The 17,095-nt window shown below is 49.6% G+C and overlaps 1 protein-coding gene across 5 annotated transcripts in view; it reads right to left on the reverse strand.

The window, feature by feature from the left end:
- Positions 1 to 17,095, reverse strand: part of SFMBT2 (Scm like with four mbt domains 2) — a 228,742-nt gene that overhangs the window by 92,711 nt on the left and 118,936 nt on the right. For all 5 annotated transcript variants that reach the window (XM_059183765.1, XM_059183762.1, XM_059183764.1 and 2 more), the window contains one exon: positions 15,720 to 15,817. In XM_059183765.1, coding sequence (XP_059039748.1) covers positions 15,720 to 15,817 — 98 coding nt within the window. The remainder of the gene's footprint in view (positions 1 to 15,719; positions 15,818 to 17,095) is intronic.

Consider the following 17,095-nt stretch of genomic DNA (forward strand, 5'->3'; position numbering starts at 1 on the left):
CACAGCAGACAGAGGGGACGGGAAAGACGGAATGCTCCACCGTTTGCGGTGCCCCTTGTGGGCCACATTCCTCCTTGAGCCCGACTCATCTCTCTGCATTTACTTTCGGGGCTGGTGGAGCAGCAGGTTATGCCCTCAAAACGTGCTGTGTGGCCATCACCGACTCCTAAAATAGCTGATGCTCCTTCCCACCCTGCCTCACTGGAGAAACACACCTCGCCTGACAGGACGGTGTAAGCATGGGACCCCGGGGGGAATGGGTTCAAGCTAATTAACACAATACAATTAAAGTGCACTTGGTGAGGATTTCAGTGTGAGAAAAGCAGTGCTCCCCCCTTCCCCTGTGGAAACCAGACTCCTAACCCAAGCTCCACCATCAAACGCTATAGAACATTTTCTGGGGTGGTTTGGGGGGGGGCATACGAGCCTTGACCTTTAATTCTTCGTCTTCTCCTTTTTGCTTATGTTGATCTGAAATAAAACGGGCAAAAAACCAGATAGGTATTTGCCAATTTGCCTCCCCACCGCATTTTTTTAAGCACCAAAACCTCTTTTTTTTTTTTTTTTTTTTTAAAGTAGGCTCCACGCTCAGCTTGGAGCCCAATGGAGGCTCACGCTCACCACCCCAAGATCGAGACCTGAGCTGAGATCAAGCGTCGGACGCTTCACTGAGCCCCCCAGGCGCCCAGAGCACCCCCATCTCTTACTGTCTCAACAGAGATACTGCACGGTGTAATTTTACTCAGTTCCAGCAAGGCACTTTTTTGGTCCACAGGGCACTCAAACATCGCACAGGCATCGTTTCAAAGGCCTCAATTAATTTACATAATTTCTAAGAATAGGCTTCAGAGAAGTCAAAGGAAAGTTTTAATTAGTATTACATTCAAATTGATATATAATGAACTATATGCTTTAATGCCTTTACTCCTATCAGCATGAGATGTGCTAAAAAAAAATAAAAAATCTGGTGTAATCTATCATATTGTTCCTCTTTTTGTTCTACCCGAGATCTAGTGCTCATACGTTCACTAGAAAATTACTCTCATTATCTTAGTTTCATCTAAAAACGGACATGAAGATGCCAGCATTTATTAAATCAATAGCATTATTACGTTTTAATTCCACTGCCCTGAATTAAATTTAGCCAATGAAATATTTATAACGAAAATGTAATAAAAAATCTGTACGCTGAACACTAATCAGCATTTCCATTCTTTACTTACAGCTGTAAATAGTGGTTTTATCTACGAGTCACGCAGTAAATCAAGTTAAAAAATCGTAATGAGAAAATGTAGTACCATATATACTTCAACCTGAACCACAAGATTTATAACAGGTAACTAGAGGAAGACGTATTTCACAGTAAGTCCAAAAACTGGTACACCAGGTTTAAAAAAATAAAAATAAAAATGAAGCAGAGCACAGAGAACGCCTTTCATTGATTACCATTTAGCACATAAAAGCATTTGTAAGTGGCAAGAAATTCAGGTTTACTCACAGCAGCAGCACTATGGGAAAAGCCACGGCTGATTTCGTGTGTGTGGGTAAACGGTGATTACATTCCCGCACTTAGTTCATCCTCTCCCTGATAAAGCCAGGGCATCTCTTCCCGTTTCTATGACAACACTCGGGGGAGGGGCTGGGACGGCAGTCCCAGCGCCCTGGGCCGAGGAAGAGCACGCTGGCCACTCTGCTTGGGGAGTCCAACCTTCACACCCCAGGGATGGAACGCGGCTGACACACTGTTGGGTGCCCCTTCGGCTGCCAACCCCGATGCAACCCAAAGCTTGTCCTGCAAATTAGGACCACAGCCCCGATCGGTCCCCACTCGGGAGGACACCACCCTTTGGAGACAGAAGAGCGGGTGAGGAGCACAACTGTCCCACAAAGCAGGCCGAGTTTGTGCTCCGAGCCTTCTAGACACGGACCAGCACCCGCTCCTCTGAACGGTGTTCTGACGCAGGTGGGGACGATCCCGTCACTGCACGTGCCAACGGCCAGGCCACCTGGCACAGACCTGGTAATGGCTCGAAGTCTCCAGCACCTTCCTCACAACCTTGCTGTCCTGACTGCTACCGTCCACCTGTTCCCGGGGGAGGAAAGTATTAATTCGCTGGGCTAAGTCTTCTCCTGCCACTGCTGGCCTTTGGGGGCCGATCATGTTTGTTGGGGGCGCTGTCCTCAGCACTATGGGACGGTCCTCCGCCTCTCCAGCCCCCAGCCACGGAGGCACCTGCACCCGCCTCCAGACGCTCCACCTCTAGACGCTCCACACGCCCCTGACCAGCAAATCCTCCCCGCTCGAGAGGACCCCTACATGTGTGGGCTCCTCCCTCTTCACGGTCCAGGAGCCTCCGTGGTCCCCTGCGCCTGTCTCCAACATTTAGCCAACCCGGCAGCTCTCCGCATCTCTTGGGTTTGAGGAGCCCTGCAGACCATCCCTGGAAATCTGGACAAGGCATCTGTCTGGGTCGGTCTACAATCGCAGACCCAGTGTCGCTACTTACCCTCCCCCAGGCCACCACGCTGAACATCTAGCGTAGGACATGAGAAGATGCCACGATGGAAGAGAAAACACACACCACACCCGCACAGATACTCTGTGTATAATACAGTGATGACAGATGACTCGGGGACTCGTTAACCTGCCTGCCTCCCCCCACGGCAGCAAAGGGTCTGTTATTTTTTAGTAGTAAACTCTCACTTCAAACCCACAAACAGACGAGTCACCTAGCGGGTACTGATCCCTGAGGCCACCTTAACATGGCCAGGCCAGAAAACCCTACTTGAACTGGCATACGCTGTAAGGAAATCTGTTACATCCCACAACACATTGTTCCACTCGAGGCTGCTCGTCAAGGGGGCAAGCAACCATGCCATACACGGCCCGGATTCATTCCGTCCTTCTCCACGCTCTGGGGACCTCCTCCCTCAGTCAGCTCTTCTCGGGGCCTGAAGACGGCTGTGGGGTCCCAGGGTCCTCAGCCAGGTCGGATAATGGGCAGAGAAAGAAGAGAGAGCCGCCCCTCCCCCACGTCTCCTCTGAAAAGCCAGGTCACCCATGCTACGAACCATGCAGCTGGCTTCCTCAAATACCGCTGACCCAGACTGGTCACAGGCTTCTTCCCAAGCCAATTGCACTCAAGGGAAAATGGGGCCCCTCCTACCGGCCCACAAAAGGTGCGGAGTGCAGGTGTTTGAAAGAAACAGGGGCACTTGTTAACTGTGACAATGAAAGATCATCCTGCCCTAAAAACCAACATGGGACACCTGGGAGGCTCAGTTAGTTAAGCACCTGCCTTCGGCTCAGGTCATGATCTCAAGGTCCTGGGATCGAGACCCCACGTCCGGCTCCCTGCTCAGCGGCGAGACTGCTTCTCCCTCTCTCCCTTCCCCTCCACCTGCTTGTGCTCTCTCCCTCTCTCTCTCACTTTCTCACTCCCTCAAATAAATAAAATCTTTTTAAAAATTTTTAAAAAACAAACAAACAAAAACAAAACGCCAGCTGAGCCTCTGTCAGAGGTGACTTAACAAGGAGGGTCACTCGGCAGACCCCAGCTGACCTGATCCTTCGATAGGCAAATCCCACACACTCTTGGGATTTATATTCTCATTCTTCATTGCAAGAATATTCACTGGGCTCAGCCTCTAAACACCCGTGTTCACTTCTAAAGAAAAAGAGCTCGGCCCTGGGATGCTGATAGGTCTCTGTGTGCATGCTGGGCCCACCACGGGCTCCCGGCCCAGGGCAGGACAGGGGATCGACCACTCTGAGCCTGACGACTCCCCAAGGGTCCCGGAAGCCCAAGGACACCCACCGCGTCACGCTGCTGTGCAGATAATGTCCCAGCACGTGGAGAGGGCCCGGGGCTATTTCTCCCACCCCGTGGGGCTCAGTAATCAGAACCCTCATCGGGAACGAGCTCCCACGGGAGCACGATGCCCTCATTCACGCGAAGTCTCCCCAGCTTTACCAACGCTTTCATCCTGTGCCTTTGCACCGCACCCTGATGGCTCTGAAAGGGTATCTATGTATTCCAGAGATACTCCGAAGCGGGGAGACTCACCACACAAGGACAAGGATTTGTGACACTTCCTGGCCTGGCCTGGCTCCCGTCCTGGCCCCCCACGGGCACACCTGCAGCCTCTCAGAATCATCGGCAGCTCAGGAACAACTGAGGTCCAGCGAACGGACCCGCGTGTACAAAATCGCAATCGAGAGGACGAAGGTTTCAGAACTCCCTTGCAGACTGGAGTTAAGTATGCACGCACGTACGGACCTTTAGGAAAATCAAGACGCCAGGGGCAAGAATCAGTCCCGCTGGGACCCAGGAATCTCACCAGCAACCCCACACGGGGCATCTTGGTAGCTATGAACAAGCTTTAAGCCGAGTCTCTACTATTCTAAACTTACCCTTTCCTCTTCTTCTTTTTTTTTTTTTTTTAAAGATTTTTTTTATTTGACAGAGTCCTTTCCTCTTCCTAAATGTTAAATGCAGCATTATATATTCATGTAAACGTTTATCTGATTTGTTTATCCTGGTTCTACGTGGGGCTGGAGACAATACTGGAGGCGATTTTCATCTTCCCCTTGATTTCATGCCATCAAGAGAGGGTCACTCGGGCTGGATGGCCGTCCAAGCACATGTCATCCCACTCACGATACACACACACCCCCTCCGGCTGCCTTTCTCAAGGCAGGACGGAGCTCAGGGACAGCTGGGGATTCCCGGCACTGAACCAGAAGTGTGCTGGGTGCTCCCTTTCCATCAGATCATAAACCCCCGAAGGAAAGCATTTAGACACCTCCTTACACTGGTCTCCCTTTTGGAGATACTGCAATTTGCAGGTGCCTGTTTATGAAAGGCAGGTGGAGATTAAAAGTCCAATCTAACCGGGGCCCCGGGGGGGTGGGGCTCATGTGGTGGAGCATCTGACTCTTGATTCTGGTTCAGGTCATGATCTCAGGGTCGTGAGATAGAGCCCTGTGTTCTGCCCTGAGCATGGAGCCTGCTGGAGATTCTCTCTCTCGCTCTGCTTTTCCCTATACTTGCGTGCTCCCTTTCTCTGTCAACAAATTCAAAATATTAAAAAATTTAAAAAAGGTCCAACCTAACCTACAAAGGATCTCTGTGTGTTTTTAGTGGAAAAAACCAGCCTCTATACAATTTTATTGTGCCCCATTACCAAGTCCCTTGTAGAAGAAACAAGTAGAATCACTTCTTCATTGTTCTGATTAACGGAGAGGGACACGGAAAATCTGAACAAAATAAAAATACGACGTGACAATCACTTTGCAATGTTTCTGTCTCACGCAGCTCCGCTGGGCCCCTGCCCCACGCCCCAACCCCAATCACGCCGAGTCCACGCTCGTGTCATCCTGCCTTCCCCAAAACCGCAGTGACTGGTAGGAGCGAGACTCATCAGCGGCCAACAGAAGCCGTTTGGGAATGAGAACTCAGGCAGCAGATAAGGGAAAGCTGACTCTCTTCTTAAAATCTGACTGTGCAGATCGAACAGCGAGCGCTACCAGGCCCACCGCAGGCAGCAGCATCTGGGCCCCCGCGTGCGTGCCGTGGTTAGCCCCAACTCCGAAGACGCAGACTCTGTGGTGTTTGCAGTTACCTTCATCATCTGACCAAAGTTGCCCTCTTCAGTGTGTCTCTCCCAAGACTGTCTCCTACGCTCATAATAAACAAGGCGGCCCCCATCGTCCTCTTGCCATTACACAATTCACCCACCACGGGCCATGAACCCGGAGCACACGAGGAACCGCCGCCAACGGACCCTCCCGCACGCCTCTACACATCAGGAAGGCCTGACCTTCCCCGCCGTCCAGCACCCCGCAGAGGCTCGTCTTCAAACACCTCTCCAAAATCTTGAACGCCACAGGAACGGCTTCGGAGGGGCGCTGCACGTGCCAGGCAGAGCCTTCCCACGCAGGTGTGCAGTGAGCCCAGGACGAGTAAGACCCCAGGGGGTGAGCCGTCCCTCTGACGCCAAAATGACCCCCCACCCCGTCGAAAACAGCCCTTCTTGAAAAAGAGCATTTGAGTTTAACTTGATGAGACCCTTTCGTTGCGAAACTGTCTGGTATAGACACCGTGCCACGTGGGACAGGGAACGTCATGCCAAAGAAATGAAGAGTTGGCCCCACACAGGGGGCCTGCAGCAGATTTCGGTGAGAATCTAAGTGTCCCCCCCCCGAGGGCCAAACTTAGCTGTGAGGGGTTTTTGTTGTTGTTGCTGGATTTAGCCGCGGAACGAGAGAAAAAGAAATCAGTCACCATAGAAACCACATTGCCATCCACCATCAGGGAACAGCTCCCAGGCTTTCCCACCCCTTCGGCGGCAGCAGATGGAAGAAGAAAGAAGCTCTCCTCCCGTCGCCACGCTTCGTCTTCTCTCTCCGGCCTCTCACCTCGGTCTCCGAACCTCAAACACAGAAGAGCTTCCGTCCGACGGGTTAAATCGACATTCACACCGACAGGTCCATAACTCAAAGCTGAAGGGAGCGGAAGAAATCGCAGGCCGGGGGGGGGGGGGTCTTCAAGGCGGCAGGAGCGTGCCCGATGCTCTTCGCGGGGAGGGCGGTACATGCCTGGAATGTCTCCGTCTCTTGGTCCGTTTGCTCATGCTGGAAACACGACTACTAACCGTGGCTACGGGTGGCACCTCTCTTGGCTCAGCGCTAACCGCCAGAGGGAGCGCGCCGCAACAAAGAAATCGCAATAGGCACCGCTTGAGATGGGACCAAAGCCACCCGGCTTGCCACGTGGCCATTTCGAGAGCCCTTTATGAACGCGTGCGAGGGCGTCCTTTAAGGAAAATCAGTTGTGTACACAGAGGCTGGGATCCTTTTAACCGAGGCTTCTGTCAAAGACAACAGACACCAGGAGACCTGGTGTTTTTCCCAAGCACTGGACCAAGGACTCTCTTCTAACCTACTGTGGGTCCTGATGAAGGAAAAGCGGCAGCCACCACGACCTCAGCTTCCCAAGCCTCCACAGCAGCCACAGATACCGATCGGGAACTGGCAATAAGGGGACGGATTGTGGCTGGAGTTCTGGGCGTCCCTATCCCATTGAAAAACACATCTTGGGTGCCTGGGTGTCTCAGTTGGTTGGGCGACTGCCTTTGGCTCAGGTCATGATCTCGGAGTTCTAGGATCGAGTCCCACATCGGGCTCCCAGTTCCATGGAGAGCCTTCTTCTCCCTCTGACCTTCTCCTCTCTCCCTCTCTCTCTCTCAAATAAATAAAAATCTTAAAAAAAAAAAAAAAGAAAGAAAAAGAGAAAGAAAATCACATCTCTCCTCAGCTTCTGATAAAAACAGAAATAATCCAGAATTATGGGCTGTCCCCACCCAAACACAGCTCATCTATGCGGTTTTGGTGTGTATCTGAGGAACGTGGATGGGACACTGGGAACGACAAGCCATACGGTGGAACAACAGAGACCCAGAAGGCAGAGCACAGTCCCTCCAGGCCAGCTACTGGCCAACAACAGTGGAGGACATTCCTCAAGCTCCCAGTTATCTACACCGATCTGTTTCATGAGCAAACGATACAGGACACCCAGCACCTTACGAAGAGATTTTGTAAGGTGAGGTAGGGAGGGCCAGACACTCTGACAAGAAAACAAGCTCACACACAACCTAGTGAATCCAATCCCCGTCAGCAAGACACACACATGGGCACGGCAACCTCACGAGCCACGGGATCCCACGGACGCGGAGATATCTCCTCGACTCCACTGCATCCCGAATATTCTCCTCGGTGCTCTCGGCAGTTTCCGCTCAGCCACAGACGGACACAGGTCATCTGAGCTGGTCACGGAAACACCAGCTCCTCAGCCCACCCACCACGGCTCACCGCATCACACTCCCACGGGGTCCGCCCCAAGGACTAACACTTGTGACCTCGGAGTCTCCACTCTTCTGAGTCAATCTCTGTATTGACTTCTTCACTAAAACCATTCAAGAATTTTTACTGAGCACTTACGCTGCATCAGGCACCGTTCATGGCCCGGAGGACGGAGCTTACGTTCCAGCTAGGGGAAACAGATCCAAAGCCGAAAAGGTAAATTAGTAAAGCACACGTGTGGGGATAGGAGTTACGAGAAGCACAGTGATGGAGGAGGACCGGTTGGGGGGGTGGGGGCTGCTGCTTATGGTAAGCAGAGGCCTGAACCCAGTGAGGGAAGAGGCTGGGCAGGCCGTTGGTCACGTTCCCAGTGACAGAGCATGATAGCAAAGGCCAGAGCAGGAGCAGCTCTGCGTGGGAGGGGAGGTGTCTGCCGGAAGCGGGGGTGCCACACGGCAGGGCCTTAGGCAGCAAGCAGACGGGCTGGGAGAGCCCACAGGGAGCAGGACCATGCGGGACCTGGGACAGCATGCCCCAAGCCAGAGCAGATGCCCCCGGAGAGTTACAAGAGGAAGAGTCACAGGATCTGAATTTTGTCTGAAAAGAATCTCGCTGACCACGAGAAGCAATGGCCAGCAGTCAGGGACAGAGTTCTGAAACTCACGCGGCAGTCCAAGGACAGAGGGACAGCAGACTGTCCTGGCGGCTGGGCTGATGGACCAAGAGGAGAGTGACTGAACTCGGGGAGGTCTGTGAGCCTGGAGCCACCAGGCTTCGTCGACAGATGGAACAGAGCTGTGCAGAAGAGCAGTAACAGCACAGCAGGCCAGAGACCGCAGTCCTTGCAGACGGCCTGCCTGCAGGGTTAGCCCTGGGCTGCCCTCTGGGAAGAGGCTTGTAAACAGCACTTTATACTGATACAAAGCTCCCCTCACCTACAAGAGTGGCCACTGTGCCAAGATTGTTTGCACAAACAGTAGGATTTAAATTTCCTTCTGGGAGACTAGGACTCGGGCCCATGCTAGGCTGGGGGTGCCTACATGGCCAGCCCCCAATCAAACCCCGGGTCAGGCCTCTGGTGAGCTCCCCTGGAGGACAACCGTGAGCACATGCTGTCACTGAGTTGTCCCTGGACACTCCTGAGAGGACCCTTGGAGGCTTCCGCATCAGTTTCCGGGGTGCATGCCAGGCTGCTCTTCCTTCTGCTAATTTTGCTTTACAGCATTTTGTTGTCATGGACTAACCATGAGTATGACCTCTTCTTAGTTCTGGGAGTCCTGGGGCTCACTAACCCTGGGGTTGAGCTGGGGACCTGACGCAGGCACGGAGAAGAGCCAGGCTTCGGGGACGATGCCATGGTTCTGCGCTCGCCTCTGTGGCTTAGACTTACTGCCACTCCACCGCCAATCTCTAGCTTACTTGGAATTTTCAACACACTTGAGATTTTAAACTTTTTTTTCCGAATGGAATGGGAAAAAAAGATATTTGAGCAAGTTCACTTCTTTAAGGGATAAAAATGGATAATGGGTTTTAGTGACATTTCCAGGAACATTCTTTCCTTGCAATTACAAGGTGTGGTCACGAATGAAGTCCGATGGGGTACGTGCTTTCTTTCCCTGAGCTACACATCAGATTTCCCTCAGGGAAAAATGCTTTATTTCAATTAACTGGCAAACTGGGGACTCTGGCTTCTTCCCTGTAGATCCTTTTGATGTATGTGGGAGTCATCACTGGAATGTCCACAACTTAGCACTGGCAGATGAATGGAGTTAGAAATGTAGACTATGGCTTATGAGAATTGCAGAGAATGAAAAGGAACTGTGATCAGAGAAGGTTTCTGAATGTCTGGCACGTGGAATGGTACATTAATCGGGAGCTACACACCTTTTCCTATCTCCCTAGACTCCTTTTTTTTTGAAGATTTTATTTATTGAATCACCTGGGTGGCTCAGTGGGTTAAAGCCTCTGCCTTCAGCTCAGGTCATGATCTCAGGGTCCTGGGATCAAGCCCCACATTGGGCTCTCTGCTCAGTGGGGAGCTTGCTCCCCCCAACCCCCGCCGCCTGTCTCTCTGCCTACTTGTGATTTCTGTCCATCAAATAAACAAATAAAATCTTAAAAAAAAAAGGGATTTTATTCGTTTATTTGACAGAGAGGGAGAGAGCACAAGCAAGCAGAGAGGCAGGCAGAGGGAGAGAGAGAAGCAGGCTCTCCGCTAAGCAGGGAGCCTGATGTGGGGCTCGATCCCAGGACCCTGGAATCATGAGCTGAGCCGAAGGCAGCCGCTTAACCAACTGAGCCACCCAGGCACCCCCCAGGCTCCACTTTTAAGATTTAACTGAATTCCCCCAAATCCGTGCATCAGATAGTCTGTGCAACTGAAAACTGAAACAGAACAGAAATTGCTGGCCGCTTTCTCCTAGTCTCATCACTTGGATGGTGGGACTTGTCAACAACCAAACGCTGGGTTGCAAAGATTGCCTAATGAGTGAGAAAGGAAGCCATGAGACGCCGTGCTGATATGCACCATGGTCACCTCTGTAATCTTACCTTTCTTCAGGCATAAACAAGTAGTAATATACGGATTGTCTTAGCAAATCTATCAGGTCCCTTAATAACAAGGCTGGCTTACAAACAAAAAATTTCTTTCCATTATTTGTTTTTCAATATAATGTATTTTTCTCTTCACTTTCACTTTGTTTGGTACCCATTTCACTAGGCCGTTGTCTTTCAAATGAATGGACACTTCTGAAAATCATCTGCATTTTCCAAATTAGGGAAATCAGAATTCCCACTAAACCATGGCACCCAAAAGCCATTCCAAGTGTTCTCTCAAATCAAGGGTAAATCACAGCAGGAATACTAACGATGAACTTGTTTTTACGTCATTACTGTCCATATTCCTGCGCGATGAGGAATCCTGCATGTTAACGCTAGCAGACTGTGTTTCTAGACACAGATACACAGATACCAAAGCACATGTGTGAACACATCCCCAGAGTGACAAACGCCACAGCTTAATGAGATTCATTCTGCCAAAATACCCACTTTGTCTACTGTGTAAAAATAATAATAATAATAATAAAGAACTGCTTTGAAATACTGCTCACCTCCAGACATTAAACATGCATATCTGTATTCCAACAGCTGGACACTGTGGAAATTTTCCATAACAACACACATCTAGAGGGATTCGTGGCTGAATCCAAGCATGTATACCTTTTACCATAATGAAAATAATAGAAATAAGTCGGCCTGCAGAGAAACAGTGATAATCAAACAGTGATAACAGAGTGGGGGAGAAAAAAAACACCTTAGTTCTATTTTTGTACCCGGCAGAGTGCTGTTCAAAAACTTCCAAAAATTTGAGACAAAAAAAAACTTGTTTTTTTTATTAACATGAAGCAACTATTAAGATGGTCTGGACCACATCTTCCTTATCCATTCATCCGTTGAGTCAATTATCATACAGCTTCGCTTATTTGTGGAGCATAACAAAAAGCATGGAGGACATGGGGAGTTAGAGAGAAGGGGGTTGGGGTAAATTGGAAGGGGAGGTGAACCATGAGAGACTATGGACTCTGAAAAACAATCTGAGGGGTTTGAAGTGGCGGGGGGGGGGGGTCGGGGTACCAGGTGGTGGGTATTATAGAGGGCACGGATTGCATGGAGCACTGGGTGTGGTGCAAAAATAATGAATACTGTTATGCTGAAAATAAATAAATGAAAAAACAAACAAAAAAAAAAGAAAAAAAAAGGTGGTCTGAACCTCATCCCATGACCCCATGCAATTTCTCTGAGCTTAATTACTCCTGTGTAAGTAGTATAACTCAGTAGAAAGTACTAGTATAGTATTTCTTAAATTACTGGACATTCAGGAAATGCGGTTGTACTGAGTGGCATAACGTCCCCTAAACATTCGCATCCATCCAGAACCTGGGAATGGGACCTTACTGAGAAACAAGGCCTTTGCAGGTGCAGTGGAGTTAAACTGAGGTCTACCAGCACAAGCACAGGCCACAGCCAGTGACGGCTGTCCCCATAAGCAGAGGGAAACTGGGACAGGCAAAGAGCAGAGAGAAGACTACACGGAGGCAGAGACTGGAAGTAAGCTGCCACAACCCAAGAGATCCTAAGGACAGTGGACCACCACCAGAACCAGGACACACTCCCGGGAAGGCCTCTGCCTTGGAGGCATGGGAGGGAGCATGGCCCTACCGACGGTCCCATTTCCACTTCTAGCCTCCAAAACTATGACCCAGTAAATTCCCATTGCTCTGAGCCACACAGTTTGTGGTAATTTATTACAACAGCCTCAGGATGGTGGTTGCTCTCACGATTCCAAAATTCAGCGTGTAAACATCCACGCCCTCCAACGCTCCGATGCGTGGTTATGGTTAAGAGAGTGAAACTGCCCACTTCTTTCCCACCGAATTGAAATGAGCGAACATTCATCAAAGTCCCTCACGAGCTTTAAGAACACGTACTTTCCAACTGGACCCATTTTTATTTATGGCACGTCCATTGCATCTGTCCTGCGAAAACCAGGAAATAGTCCGTATCGACTCTTAGAGCAACTGCTGATTATGAATGAAACACTGAGTGCCAGGAGAACTCTCAGCAGCCTGCCCAAAGAACAGTCAGAATTCTAACAGGAAAACCCAAAAGTGAGGGAAGAAGGTCACATTTTGAAAAATGCAGATGAATGACGAGACCTCGTCAACAGCCTTTTACAGAGAGTAGCTGTTCAATAATGTTTAATGAACTAGTAAATTATTAATTAAAACCGTATTGGGATTAGTAGCCACTCTACCTTTTCTGTCGTAGTATTCCCGGTTCTGAACAGTAAGTCTGTATATCCAGTAATCCACAACTCTATTAACTCAAAATATTTTATTTACATCAATGAGTTAAATACACCTAAACAAATCACACATTTGACAGGATTTCTGGCTGCTGCCTTGGAGTCTTGTTGAATGCATTCAACACTGATCACGAAAGATGCAGTCCTTGCCCTCCTGAAGCTTCAGTTAGGCAAGAAGACATGGACAGTCTGGCTAAATCAGCTAAAGAAGAAACACCACCTTAACAAAGAAGTGGCTCTCTGAGGGCTGTCTACACTGACCAGCTCTGCCCTTAGCTTTCTAACCCCACCTAGTACTTAACAGCCATGGGCAAGGATTTTCAGCCTCCAATAAGAACAACAGGAACCAAAGCAACATGGAGGGAACAAGTTATTCAGGGAAAAAAAAAAAAGAAGACTTTCAAAAATCAGTAATTCCAACAAGATAAACTCATGCGTCCATGTGGTAAGAAGAGGAGGCTGCGAACAGCATTCAGCAAAAACACAACCGCACAAATAAGTTCAGAAAACTTCTCATAGTGACGCCAACAGACAAGGAAACGAAAAGCAGAACTGAGATTTTGAAAAAAAAAAAAAAAAAAAAAGAAGTAAAAAGCAGTCTAGGAATAGCACGTCCACATACTCACTGATCAAGAAAGTGATGGTGGAAGCCATCATTTTAAAAAAGAAACATCCCCAAATTAAAGGCATGAGCTACAGACACCGGAGTGGTCAGTACTGTGGAAGAAAACTGATGTCCAACCACGGCCATCCACTGCCAACCTGCAGACTAATGGAGGAAGATGCAAGAGTCCGGAGAAGGGAGGGGAAAATGTGGAGTGACACCTCCAAATTCTTGAGAAAAGTGACAGCGAGCCTAGAATTCTCTACCCAAACCATCAGTGAAGCATGAAGAGAGAACAAAGTCTCACTCGCTCAACATGAGAAGGATCTTGGAGGCTGCCATCTTGAAGATGGCTTCCGCCTTGTACATCTTCATGACCTGAGCGGAGAACACCAAGGCAAGGCCAACGGAGACTGTGGCCAGTATTTGTCTCGTTCTGATCAAATACCAAACAAGGTCCCAGTCCCTGCTCTAGGCCCAGCCGCCTGGAGCTGAGGAGAACACTCCACAGAAGATGGTGCCTACTCCTGGAACAGAGGAAGCCAGGAAAGCAGAGAACAGCAGGAACCAACTGGTTCCTACCTGTAATTCTCAGGCTGTCCAGTACCTGGAGTTCAGGCTGCAGCTCCGACAGACAGGTCAACTCTGATAAACCCTAATTCTCTTAAGACCAGCCCATGATTTGGCTAACTCTAGTCAACTGAGGAAAAGCAACGCCCGCTTATTACCCAAACATCGCACGGCTATTTTCCCCTCCAAAGAGCGGGACAAGGCCTCTTCCTCCTTTTTTTTTCTTTTTTAAGATTTTTTTTCCTAAGTCATCTCTACACCCAGTGTGGGGCTCGAACCCACAACCCAGAGATCAAGAGTCAGATGCTCCACTGACGGAGCCAGCCAGGCACCCCAGGAAAAAAACCTCTTCTGAAGTAACTAGGCTTATACCTGCTTCTTACGTTGTGAAAAGCAAATGCACAACACTTAGGAGGACAGACACCGGCCGTAACAGTACAAAGAGAAGCAGGGAGGTGATCCCCACAAAAGTGAGGGTGCAGGGTCCCCTCACAGGGGCAGAAGAGCACGTCAGGGACGGACACACTTCTGGGGGCAACTTCCAGGTCTAGACAAGAGGCACGAATTTACGCTTTCATCTGTCACTTTTCGAGCTGCTCACAGAATATCCTTCCAAAGAAAATCTATTGTTTCGAGAGTGAGGGACATGATCTGGTGTACACACTTAAAATACTACGAAGGCCACCACGGAGAGAGTGGACCCCAACTGTTGGGGTCCCCGGCTGGGGGGGGGCACACAGACACCGTGGAACTGAGTAGGTTATGGAAAACTGAAAGCTGGTTTTATTATTTTTATCTTTTCCAGGGGAGGGTGTTATCAGGAAAGCAAGAAAGGTAGGAAAGATCCTTCTTCGTGGCATTGCCAGCGATCACTACCCCTAGCCGCCCGTCCCCTCTAGGCTGTTCCTCAAATTCAGGAGGGTCAAAATGCTGTAAAATTCATCTACTTGCTAACTTCAGAACATGATTTTATCCCCAGTTGCAAAAACCATCTTTTTAAGTCCGATCTTGCAAACAAGGACAGTGCAGCTCGAGAAAGTTCACAATTTGCCGTGACGGGCTTCAAATCTGAGGGACCTTCAGGGTAACTGAAATTCAGGAAGCCCATGTATGCGCCCAGACCCTAAACTCTTGCTCCCCGTGGCACATCACACCATCGGCACTTCGGTCCCCATGGGGACATATGGGGTGGAAACAGGCCCCCTCGGGCCTAGAAAGCCACTTTCCGTCAGCCGACAGCAACCCCGATTGAAAGGCCCAAGGACTCAGGGTCCAGGGAGGCAGAGGACATTTCGGGACTCCCTCTGGGCCGCAAGGATCATCCCTGCCCACGGCATCATTTTCAAGTGTTAAGAACCCGGTGATCTGTTTCAACTGTGTCCCCCGCTTTCTGTTGGCATCTCCCCAGGCCTACAACCCATCACATACTCACACCAGCTTCTCAGGCCACCCAGGAAACCGAACCATCAAGAGGAGCATCATTTTCTATTATTTTTACCAAACCAGTACCCGAAATAGACTTGCTACATGTCCTGTTCCCTTCGTAAGGGGTGAGGGAGTGCAAAGGAGGTGTTATTATTCTATAATAATACAACGTGCAGAAAAATGGTGAAGCCACGCCTTCGTCAGGATCCTGTGACAGGAGGAACTCGTGGACATGACGAAACAGAGCAAAAGCACAGAGAGAACATTTTAAACATGTGCAGCGCGAGTGGGCCGGTAGCCCGACAGCAGGAGACGACGGGCTGCGAGACACCTTCCACGGGAGAAGGGGGAGTGTGGAGAAGAGCACGAGTCGCCAGGAGCCGACATCTTACCTTAAATACTTCCATCGGAAGAGGAAACTGGGCGGCATCAGCGAGAGATTTTTCCAGAGCACATTTCCACTCAGATGCCATCTTCAAAGGATAGATTTCTGTATCAACAGCAAACCACATAAGCGTTTAAGGACCACAATGTTCTGCGGGGATGGTTCTCCCTTGAATTTTATCTTCTGAGTTCTCAGAGTCGCTCGGCACTGTCGCCGACTGCGAGGATTCGCACCCCGCCCCGTGAAAGGCCGCCTGCGGACAGGGTTTTCTGATGGGAAAGAGCAAGTTGAGACTCTGCGATCAGAAATGAAGAAGCAAGTTCATGGGGCCCTTCCGGGAACATGTGCGTGCATTCTGGGGGTTTCCGTCAGTAATTTATTGGCATAAACCACATCAGCCCCACCTTCAGTCGTCCGCGGCCCCAAACTCCACGCATCACCTGGGAAGCAATATCCCCTGATGAAGAACTTATTAGTGGATAAACTTCTAAGCTAGAAACGACTCTCGTCTGGCATTTTCAGTGATCACGGCCTGTTTCTCACTAAATCTCTGAGTGCTCATAGGCTAAAAATAGCCCGCGTAAGCCAGAAAACTATTAAAAGGTAAATTAAAATTTACCAACCAGGTTTAATATTTACACTTGAAATGTTGCTAACACGCCACATGTTCTCCCTATTTCCCAGCCCCCCCCAACCGGACCCAGACGGTGGGGTGCAGGGAGAGGGGGGCGGGCAGAGGGATTGACGGAGGGAGGTTACTCTGGCTGAATGCAAAACGGAAAGAAAAAAAAATTGTGGGGACCTGTTTCCATTGCCTGCTGAGACTGCAGGGGATTTTATGATCTGATCTCAACGGATTTAAGACCTTATCAAAATAGGATTTGCAGAAGCACTCACTTGAAGGAGATATGTTTATACCTTCCCTTTATCAACCCAGACTGTTTCAGACAGACAGTCAGGACATGAATATGAATTTAACCACAGTTAAAAGGCAACATTAAACCTCTGGGGCTATATTTTTAATTTCTTGCATGTCTGCTTTTCAGCACGCAGCCGTATATTCTGATGCCCACGGCTTCCGAACTCACCTTGAGCCTGAAGCTCCTATGTTCCAAGCAGTTTAGGGAGTCTTTCCAGACCCCCGTAATTATGATACAGAGAGATGCTGCTGGAAGGAGTCAGGTAATCAAGGCACAGCCCCCTGCTGCCCGTGGCCAGCTATGCAAAGTCCTGTAAAGGGTTATTAATGACAAGGGAGGCTCTACCGCGGATGTCGTCTATGATGCTTTTCAGCCTTTTATTTGCACTCTTCTACCTCGGGGGAATTTTTTTCTTTTCCAATTTGGCATTTCTGTATCAGAACAAGAATAGCATGTGATTTCT

The sequence above is a fragment of the Mustela lutreola genome, chromosome 8 (genome assembly GCF_030435805.1).
Source record: "Mustela lutreola isolate mMusLut2 chromosome 8, mMusLut2.pri, whole genome shotgun sequence".
NCBI lineage: Eukaryota > Metazoa > Chordata > Mammalia > Carnivora > Mustelidae > Mustela > Mustela lutreola.